This window comes from Exserohilum turcica, assembly GCF_000359705.1.
Source record: "Exserohilum turcica Et28A unplaced genomic scaffold SETTUscaffold_3, whole genome shotgun sequence".
NCBI classification, from domain to species: domain Eukaryota; kingdom Fungi; phylum Ascomycota; class Dothideomycetes; order Pleosporales; family Pleosporaceae; genus Exserohilum; species Exserohilum turcicum.
Window position 1 is genome coordinate 1,854,998 of NW_007360136.1, and position 11,406 is coordinate 1,866,403.

General features: G+C 42.8%; 1 protein-coding gene across 1 annotated transcript; it reads left to right on the forward strand.

The window, feature by feature from the left end:
• Window positions 1–1,405: 1,405 nt before the first annotated feature.
• On the forward strand, window positions 1,406–3,503 carry SETTUDRAFT_179610 (uncharacterized protein; the record flags this gene model as incomplete). Its single annotated transcript, XM_008029353.1, has 5 exons — window positions 1,406–1,495; window positions 1,545–1,837; window positions 1,889–2,097; window positions 2,156–2,978; window positions 3,110–3,503. 5 exons carry the CDS (start codon window positions 1,406–1,408, stop codon window positions 3,273–3,275), a joined length of 1,581 nt encoding a protein of 526 aa, XP_008027544.1. The 3' UTR covers window positions 3,276–3,503.
• Window positions 3,504–11,406: the final 7,903 nt, after the last annotated feature.

The following is an 11,406-nucleotide window of genomic DNA, read 5'->3' on the forward strand; positions in this document are numbered from 1 at the left end:
CCCCCCCCAGCGCCATTTATGCCGGCATCTAGCTGCCCTATTAAAAAAATAAAAATCTCTCTTCGAGTCAGCAACGCAGACTCGATAGTTTAAAAAGAAAAGAACAGAAAACTTTGGTCCGAAATTCACTTACCTACTTACTCCGCATCCACCTTGTCTAGACCTTGACTCCCCCGCCCGGACTCGTCCTCTTGATACCCGATCGTCGTTCTTTGATACCTCGGCTCTCACGGAAACTGAGAAAGACGGAGTTATTGGAGAATAAGTACCACAACGTTGTGTGATTTCATTCTGCAACGGTGGAAAACAAGAAAATATTTTTGATTTGATATGTAGTGAGATATGAAATAGCAAAAGCTATTAGCAAGTTATATAGCTGCTGTTAGATCTAACGGCCAGCGCACGCAAACTATCTGAAGCGACTTGTGTCAGCAATATAACTATTCTATAATTCCGATTTTGAGTTCCGTGAGAGCTTAGCTCCAGCTTTAGTTGCATCGGTAAATGCAAGACATAGACGACTTTCACATGACCAGCCCACTTGTTCTGCGATCGATGCTTACGTTACGCAACACCAGGAACAACCAAGTAACGTTTTTTAAGTTTTTATGTAATCCGGGGTACAGCTTACATGCGTTCCCCATATGCCAATGAGCCGTGAGCGTTGCACTAACCCAGAGCCATGCGTTCAGAGTGAGAGAGAGAGAGAATTGGACTCTAAAATCGTCGACAGGAGAGAGGACGTGCGCCATACGTGCAAAAGGATGACTCGCAGATTCGACTCGTTGTTTGGCTCCATCGTGCTAATGCCAATTTCGACCCTGCTAACCCGGGCGTATAGAAATTCTGCCATTACATCCGAAGCCGGCGCCCTCGTGCGGTTACGAGATCAATTGCGGGGACGGCGATTAACATATCAATGCGGGGATTGAGTTTTCGCATCCGCAAAGGGGTGTGTGGCAGCAGCTGGTCAGCGACGGCGAATGATACACGCACATTTACTACATCTGCACACGACATGATGGCGACACGGAATCGAGGGCTACCCCCGTCTCCCGTCTCCACAGCCCCTCCCAAGTGTCTTACGAGTATCATGTGGAGAGTCAGACTATATTCGGCCGAAGTTGATTCGGCAGACACGCTGCCGATTCCACGGTCTCCCACGCTAGATGCTATCCTGGAACAATAACGACCAGCACAACGCCCAAACCGGATCATCCGATGCGTCACGCATCCTGCTGCTGCCCCGTAATGCACTCTGTGCGACGAGGAACGCCAACAAGGATACCGTGCCACATTAGTGGGGGTGCTGGGCAGTGCAGACACCCGAAATGTATAATATATAGCAATCGTCTCGCACACGCCGACTTCTCCAGGTCAACCGCTTCACTCGACTCTTGCAACCATGGCCTTATCAGCATTGATAGAGCCCTCAGGCTTCAAGCTTGCGAGCTTGACGGGGCTGGCTGCTGTGGCTGCTGTCCTATTTGCCTTTGTGAGGCCATACTCTAGCGGGCAGTGATCAACGTGCTAACACCGTCTAGCTGGCCATCTTTGGCGTGTGCCATGTAGTATACAACATCTTCTTCCATCCTCTTCGACATATCCCCGGTCCTCTTTTCGCCAAGGCCTGGGGCATCCCTTACACGGTTCACTTGCGTACCGGCAACATGGCGCCCTGGCTCAAAGAACTGCACGAGAAATATGGCGAGGCCGTGCGTCTCGCGCCTTCTGAAGTCTCGTTCATCTCAGCAGAGACGGCATGGCAAGACATCTACGGCCACCGCGTAGGCCAGCACAAGGGTCTCCCAACCTTCTGGAAGGATGTCAACTGGTAGTAGGTGCATGCAGACGCCGCATGTAGGAGAAACATGGTAACAAAGAATAGTCCCGAGCCCGGCAACGGCGTACTATCCATGGTTAATGCCAATAATGAAGACGATCATAGCCGCATGCGCCGCGTCTTCAACAATGCCTTTAGCGACAAGGCACTCCGGCAACAGGAACCTCTAGTACGCAGCTATACCGATCTTCTCATCCAACGCATACACGAACACGCTGCCGAGGGCAAGTCCATGGAGGTGGTAACATGGTACAGTGAGTGTTATGTCGTATCCACTCTGATGCAGACCATACTAAAGCGTGAACGTAACAGATTATATGACGTTTGACATCATCACCGATCTTGCTTTTGGCGCACCTCTGCACTGCCTGCGCGACTCCAAGTCCCACGAATGGATCAGCATTGCGTATGCATCACTGAAAGCCGGCGGTCTCCGCGCCACACGCATGAGCTACCGTCTGGTCTGGTGGTACGATGCATTCCGCAGCCTGTTCATGGATATCGCAACCATGCAAAAGCGATCGCGCCTCTTTGCCGAAAAAACCAGCGAGGCAGTGAGCAAGCGCCTCGAGCAGCTCGAGCAGAACCCCAACGACGGCAAAGGCGACTTTGTGAGCTACGTCCCGCTGCACGACGACAAAAACACACGCAAAAATCTCTCCAGGAAGGAACTCGACACAAACGCCGTGCTATTCATGATTGCAGGCAGCGAAACCACGGCCACCACCCTCGCCGGCATCTCATTTCTGCTCCTCAAGCACCCCGATGCCCATGCCAAGCTCACGCACGAAATCCGGACCACGTTTGCGGCCGCTGAGGATATTACGTTTGAGAGAACAGCGCGCCTGGAGTACCTGACTGCCGTCATCACCGAGGCTCTGCGCGTGTACCCGCCGGTGCCCACGGGCTTTGCGCGCAAGGCCCCACGCGGCGGCGGCTTCGTATCTGGCTACTTTGTCCCAGAGGGCACCAGGCTGTATGTCAGCCAGCACGCGGCGAACCACTCGACACGCAACTTTGTCAATCCCGATAAATTCGCGCCAGAGCGCTGGCTCGGCGCCGAGGAATACAAGGCGGATAACAAGGCCGTTGCGAATCCGTTTAGCTTTGGTCCTGCAAATTGTATTGGGAAGAAGTAAGTTGCTCTCCTCTTCTCTTCTTCACTTCACTTTACTTCACTTTACTTGACTGCACCCTTACCAGCCTCTCCAATACGCCCCCTCATTCTGAGATATACATTTACTAATATCGGGTTTTTTCTTACAGTCTCGCATGGAACGAACTGCGCCTTGCCCTCGCACAAATCCTGTTTGAATTCGACCTTGAGCTCGTGGACAAGCAGCACGATTGGCTCAATGACCAGAAGGTTTTTACCCTCTGGGAGAAGAAGGATTTGCATATCAAGTTTAAGCCTGTTCGTGGGCGGACTTAGATGGCCCTCTCACCTCACCTTACCTCTTCTTTCTTTTAGCCACTTTCGTTTTTCTTCTAATCATTTTTTCCCCTTCTTTCTGCAATGTTGTTTAGATTGATTGCAGGTTTCTTTATTGTATATTGCTGTTATTAGCGGTACGCGGAAGTCTGCACTTCCTTCTTCTTCTTCTTTAAGTTTTTTTCTGTTCTTTTCTTTTCTTTTCTCTCCATGTCCTTTTGTTCTAACAACAACAACAACAACAACAACATCTTTCAAACACGCGCCAGGCTTGTGGCGTGGTGCCATCGGCACAGCGAAAAAAAAAGGGGGGGGGGAGGAGTCAAAAAAAAATCAATGTCATGGTATTTTGCAGAGCAGCAGCATACAAGACAGAAACAGATAGAGCTGAACTGGGGCAAAGCACCAGAATATAAGCAGAAAATGGCTACTGCTACACACTTAAATGTATGGCTTTTTTTGGGGGGGGAAATGTCGCAATTCGTCGTAAATAACACAAAAAACAATATAAAAGTAGGTGTGAGACAGACATACTACGAGAGACATACTCGGAAAAAAAAGAGATGAAGCTCCTGCTAAGCCCACGGTATATTCGTACTACGTAGTTTGCAATTGCAAAATTTTCCATCAGGCTTACTTTTCTATACTTTAACCACTTAACTCAACCTTTTTATTCTACTCTACTTGTATCGCTATTTCGCTCCGCTTAGCTACTTTATTCCAAAAAAAAAAGAAGAAGAAGCCTTTGTACTTCCTTGACTCCTATCGCGCTCCACAACCATAACCACCACACACACGCTGATAACAATATCAAATCCACTGCACTTGTACTTGGTTTCTCTATATTTATGAAACAAAGCTAGTTGATAACAATCCGCTTAACTTTAAATCCCAAGAAGTATACTTATGTATTCACTCTTTTTTAAACCCCCCCCACCCCTAAATCGTGAAAATCTAATAAGTTATTCCACTTACTCACTTACTCAAAAAAGAAAAAAAACTGTAAATCATAAATACTTGAGCTTGAATTGTGTGGGGTTTTTTTTACTTTGCTGCTACTTACTTACTTACTTAGTTTACTTACTTGGCTCTTTCAACTCATATTTCCACTTACTTACTTGCTTACTTTGCTTTGATAGAATCGTGCGCGGCTTTTTTTTCTCGCACTTGGAGAAACACTGTTTGCCATGAAAAATCCCGTTTAAGTTTTTTTTTTTTTTTTTNTTTTTTTTTTTTTTTTAACTTTGGCTGTATAACTATATATATCTTTGTATAACTATACTTGATTGGAATAAGCGTGTATTTTTAACTTGGCTGTCCCTGTTTCTCTCTCTCTCTCTCTATATCTATCCAACTACCCTATTGCACCAACCTCTAAGTATGTAAGAATTTCAATCCCCCGTTGGTGCTTACCGCTAGGATCACGTCATTTTTTTTCCTTCCTTATCTATGATTTCATCCTTTTTTTACGCGAAGAGGACTTGGGTATTACTTGTAATAAGTAATACATTGACTAAGTTTTTTTTACTTATCTATTTTACTCAAAATAAGCGTAAACTTACTTTAGCATCTCCCTCCCTCTCTCTCTCTCTATTCCTTCGCGCAGTCGGAATTCTACCTGAACGCCCGGGTGTATGCAATTTAAAAAAAAGAAAAATTCTTACCCTTCCCCAATCGGAGCTTTTTTTTACCATGTGGAAACCTAGTTTCGGTTTAGGTAGCCCTGTTTTGTTCTTTTTTGGGGGATGGGGGGAGGGCTCTCGGTGTGAGCGGATATTAATCACGCAGCCGGGGTACTTGGTAACTTAATCTCTCTCTTTCTCTCTCTCTATCATGCGTTGGTAACGCTAAACAGAGTTTGGCCTGGTTGTCTATGTATTCATGGATGTATGTATGTATGTATGTATGTATGTGGTATGCGCATCTATGTCGGTGCCTTACGTACAGACACCCCACGTTATATAAGTATGTGAGTTTGATACATATAGATGGCATCCATGGCTATAGCAGTCACACGCGCATCTACATACCTAGTACATCTGCACCTGCATCAGCACCAGCACCAGCATCAGCACCAGCATCTAAGCGTCCGTGAGTGCGTGAGTCATTGAGTCCCGATTTACGTGTCATCCTTCTGCAGCGCTAAAAAAAAAGAGGGGGCCACTGCAGAGTCCGTGTGTTGGGAATATATATATAGCTTATATACAAGTACATTAGATAATTTAGCTTTAGCTTTTTGGAAGGACCCTAAGTAGAATACAGTCAGCAATGCTTACTAGCCACACCCAATCCCCCCTTCCACAGACACCGACAGATCAACATGGGAGAAACTTACAGATATACTTTTCTTGTCCTTTTTTTTTCTCTCTCTCTCTCTCTCCGCCTCACCCCTATCCAAAGCCAAACGCAGCAAACCCCCCCTAACTCAAAAAAAAAACCCAACAACACAGAAACAACCATACAACAAAAAAACCAAGAGAACACGAGGATTATGTCAGCCCTTGTCAGCCCCTAAAGCAAAATATATATATATATATCCTTAATGCCCTGCATGCATTCGTCCATGCATCTATATCCATGCGCACAGCCCTCCCCCCCCTCCTTAAAAAAAAGCGCGCGAATCACTCACTATACAGTACTGTAAGTAAGCACTAAGTAAGTAGCAACACGTAATCAACATGTATGTAAGTGTGTCCTATGTACGTACAAAGGAAAAAGAAGAAGAAGATTTCCAGATAGGCTATATATACAGCGGAAGATGCCAGATTAGCGGACGGATATTGTGTGGGGTGGAGGGAGCGGTGTGTGTGTGTGTGAAGATATATGGTGTATGTATGTATGTATGTACTGTAGGTAAGTTTGGGGCTAGCTGGGCGGGGATAAGGGTAAGTGTATACGATGTGGTAATGGTAACGGTAACAGTGCTATGTGGTGTGGTAAAGTGCGGTGTGTGCACACGTGTGTGTGTGTGTGTGTGTGCATGTGTGTGTATGTGTGTTATTTACAGATTTCCCAGGCTGCTCGACGGGCTAGTCAATAAGTTTTGCTAGCTTACTACATACATGGTAGTTTTGCGGGGAGAAGTGTTAGGGGTTAGTGACGCGGGGAAGCAATTACGGAGATGCGGGATGGATGCGGGATGTGAGATGTGTTGTGAGATAGGGCGATAGGACCTATGTGTATGTGTGTATGTGTGTGTAAGCGCTTATCAGTTTTTTTTTAGGTTAACGTGGTTCATAAGCGAGTCAGTCACCCAAGCGAGTCGGTCACTCCCCACTAGCGCGTCGACGTTGATACTACAACGCGTTATGTCTTAACAACACAACTATTAATTAACTTATCCTGAATTAGATCTTTAACTTGCTTTTTTTAATATCTAATGATAACGTGTTTAAAGCTAAAGACGCGCTGCCTCTATCTATAACGTGCCTTAAAGTACAATATCTAATTAACAGGCTAGAAAGCGCCCCTAATAGAACTGTAAATCAAATTCAAAGCGCCTAAATAAGTTAGAAGAGGAGGCTATTATTAGACGTATTTTTAAAGAGTCTGCGCGTGGATTTGCCCCTATAAAGGCTAAGGTTTAAGCAATAGCTAATAAACTATTAGAGGAGCGTAGTGGCAACCCTATTAGCAAGAATTAGGTTAACAACTTTGTTAGGCGGACTGCTAAGCTCTATACGCGCTAGAGCTGTCCCTATAATCACTAGCAAGCCGCCTATAAGGACCTAGTAGCTATCTAGCGCTAGTTTAACTTAGTCTAAGCGACAAGGTAGAAGTAGGGTATTATAGACAACAATATTTATAACTTTAACAAAACTAGCTTTATAATAGGTAAGATTTTATTATAGTTATTAATTATAGCATTAGAAAGATATAGGAAAAAGAAGTGGATACAGCTAGGCAACTGTAAGTGGGTTACTGTGATCTAAGGCGTGGCCGCGTTAGGTCGCTAAATACCACCCTTTATTGTCTTTGCGGGCAAGGTGCTTATTAACGTCTAGTTTAAGGATTTGCCTGCTAACTAGGTTCTTAAAGTTAGTCCTAATAGCTAGACGAATAATTAGCTTAGTCTTGCCTAGTTAGAGCACTTTAATACCTATACAAAGAGCTCTACTATAGGTGGGTATTAACTGCTTATTATTAATAGCTATAAGAGCCACTGCTCTATTGATTTCTAAGATCTTTGCAAAGAGAAGAATATTATGCTTCTCTGCATGCCTGCGCACTCGTCTTACCTATTGCAGCCTCTTAACGTCGCCTGCTTCTCGCCGTTAAAGCGCAAGTATGGCGACGCTATTTTAGGCTTAGCACGTAACCGCACCTACTATATTAGCAAAGAGACCTTCCTACTAGCCTTTAAGACTGCTTTTAAGCAGTCTATCACAAAAGAGAATATCTAAGCTAGCTTTAGAGGCGCTAGTCTAGTCCCACACAACCCACAGGCTGTGCTATCTAAGCTTGATGTGGTGGTGTAGACACCTATACAATTACCACGATAGACAGCCGCCTAGTAGGCGCAGACTGTAACGGGCTAGGTAGCCCGCTACAGTACAGATAGCGGTGGCTATCTTATGTATCAACTACGCAACGATATCAGCAGCTCTGATATCTTGTGCCAGCCTTTTTGGCGCGGTGGGCGCGTTGTAGTTGCGTGCGCAGTCTAATAGGACTCGACCCGTTACACTTAGAATTTTTATTCTAAGTAAGCTAGTGGCTTCTAAGGTATTTATACTATTTTTATATAACGTATGTAAATTATTGAAATATTATTAATATTACTTAATTACTATATTACTTTTAAGCTATAACACTACTTATATTATTAAAACTACTAAATAGCTAAATTACTATATAATCAAGTTAGACTTTAGTAAAGATATATTTATTTAAAAAGGTCCTAATACTAATTCTAATACCTTTAGTAAATAAAGTAATTTTAATAAGCTTAATAACGTATTCCATCACCAAGCGGGCCACATCACTAAGTGTGCCACTTTTTCTTAGCATCACGAACTTCACGTACAAAAGATAATGCCCCAACAATAGAACGCGATATTAACTTAGTAAGAAGGTAGGCTTACTCTAGCTATTTAGGCCTATTGTATAGGCTAGTTTAAGAGCATTTAACGCGCTGTAGTAGCCTATAACGTCTATTATTAGTAGATCTCTTAGCAGCTTTAAGGAATTACCTTTTAACCTATAATATTGTAAGGGGCTGCGCTCCGGGGAGCAATCGCGAGGTATACAAGAGGTTGTATTCGATAGAGAGCTATAGAGTCTACTTGCGTGGTGTTTATTTACTTGTCGGAGAAAGGTTGCACCGAGTGTCTGAGCGCGTCGTCTGGGCGCCGCTCAGGCCTCGCACAGATGCCAGGTTGCAGAGTAAGACCTGGCGTCTGCTGCTTGACCGAGATTCCATCGAGGAGCTATCCCAAAGGGCGTTCAGCCCGTTACAAATATAGCTAAATTGCTAGAAGCTAACTAAGTCTAAAGAGCAAACTATTATACAATATATTCTTAACCTAGACTTGTAAGGATTTGCCCCCTGTCTATGTAAAGTAGTAGATATAGCAGAGAAACTACTACGCGAACGAGATAGTAAGCCTTTAGGCAAATGCTAGGTAGAGTAGTTTATTACTTATATAGATAAGCTTAGAATAGCCTTTAGTTAAGCAAAGGATTGTTAGAGAACTTAACAAGAGGATCTAGAGATTATTAACGCGTAGTTTAAGCTTATACAAGAGACAGTTAACAAGTATAGAGTTCATTTAAATAACATCTATAACTTTAATAAAACTAGCTTTTAGATAGGCGTAATTGGCTTAATAAAGGTAGTTACAGGCGCAGAGCGTCTTACAAGGCCTACTCTCACGCAGCTAGGCAATCGCGAGTGGGTTATAGTTATCTAGAGCATCTGCGCTACAGGATACGCTACCCTGCTATTTATTATCTATAAAGGACGCGTTTATATCTCTATATACTACAAAGAAGTAGATATACTATATAACTAGAAGCTTTTAGTATTAGAGAATGGCTAGACAAATAATAAGCTTAGTCTTGCGTGGTTAAAGCACTTTAACGAGCATATAAAGACGCGTTAGGTAGGGTTATATAGGCTACTTATCCTTAACAGCTATAAGAGCTACCTTAACTAAGAATTTAAGGATTACTACCTTATACGAATGATCCTTACCCTTTGTATACTTACTTATTTATTATATATACTTTAGCTACTTAATATTATTTACTTTTTGCCTTCTAAGTAGAAGTACTTTTAACGCGTATAAGACTTAGCACGCTACTATGTCTAGCATATTAATAAAGAGCGCTTCCTTTTAGCCTTTTAAGACGCGTTTTTTAACGTATTTACGTCTAATAACTATAAGAAGGCCTTTAAAGTAGTAAGGCTAGTCCCTATTAACGCGTAGAGAGTTATTAATTACCTTAACATACGCCTTTATTCTCTACTATAAGAAGCTTAGCTAGAAATACCCTAGATATTAAGAATACTGAGTAATTTATATAAATTTAGGTTATAATTAAAGCTTATAAGAGAGTCTTTTATACGATTACTAACTACTATATAAGAAGGCTTTTTAAAGCTTATTAAAGGGGCTAAGGAGATACTATATAAGAATGTGCTTGTAAAGGCCCGCGTAAGAGAGCTTAAAGAGCAATTAGTAGCAGTGTTATGGGCGAGAGAGGCCTAACTAACGAGTATGCATTCGCCTATTGTACAGAAGAAGAAAGATACAGAAAAGAACTATCTAGAGGGCCCTCCTTTTATAGTTGTTACTTGTACGAACACTTAGACCTTTAGTCTTCCTCTTTACTTAAGCTTGTTTATACGTCACTAACTACGTTATTTAGTTACGTGACTAAAGTCATATAATTTACTACTATGTGACCTGTAGGTTATACCTCTCTGGCGTAGCCCTTTACAATACTCCCCTTCTTCACCTTGTCTAATATCACGTGCGTATTCCTTAGTCTTCTTTTTCTTTCTCTTTGTCTGTTTGCTATTACATATTTGGCGTCTCGTATAATTAAGGTAAAGGCAAATAGTAAAGGTAAGAGAGAGTTAGGCAACAGTGCTATATAGCAAACGCTGTCTAGCGAGCATAAATACTCTTCTTCCCCTACCTACTACTTGTTTCCTTTATCTCTTTAGCTTTAACTTTTCTCTTATTATAGTTACTTCCTTAAGTCTTTCTATATAATAGCTGATTATAGGATATAGGCTAATAGCTAGATTAACGCCTTACGTTTCTACACAAATAGTAGAGTTAACAACACTATTAAGTAGGTAACTACTTAGATCTTTAACGTTGCTTATTAGTTGCTCACTCGTACGACGCTAGGTGCTGTCTAGGCTATAGCGCCTATTATTGTTAGACAAGTTAACTTTAATAACTACTAGGTCTAGTATATTTTTAATGTGTAGGTTGCTAAAGAGATTTACTAAGTGTTTGCTACTACTCTTATAAGTGTCGCTTCCTTATTATACGTCTAAATTAGCTAACTAGTGTAGCCTAAGCTTTGCTAGGTCTTTAATATGTTTTACTATCTAAGAGGGCTGTTGCTATATAATACTACCTTTAGTCCTAGCCTTAGCGGTTATTTGCCTATTGTCGCCTATACGACGCTCTATGCCTATTAAATCTTAGGTAGCTAACCTGTAAGAGGCTACGCCTAAAGTGTGTGTGTGATCGAGTATATCTATACGACTACCTAGACTTCAAGAAGCTTGAAGTCTTGTTACTGCCTTTTTGGCTATGGATGGCGTAAGTAGTCGTACGCTCGGCCCGTTGGGCCCGCCCATTACATAACCCTCGTACCTTAAGGCCTTCCTTGTCTATTCGCGTGGCGCCCTTAATGCTATATTTTATAATAACTGTGCGCTAGTCTTAGACAGGGCGAAGGAGTTCACCGCCTTTACTAGTTATATCTCTATCTATAGAGAGTGGGGGGGTGCGTATAGCAATTGCATCTAGTAGGACTATAGCGCCTGTTGTATAGCAGAAGGAGGGGACAGTTCGTCTATCTATACGCCAGCTAAGCGTTGTCTTCTAGGCACTAAAAGGGATTATTTAGCCTCTAGGGGTAGCGCTAGGTCTCTATTGCTTAT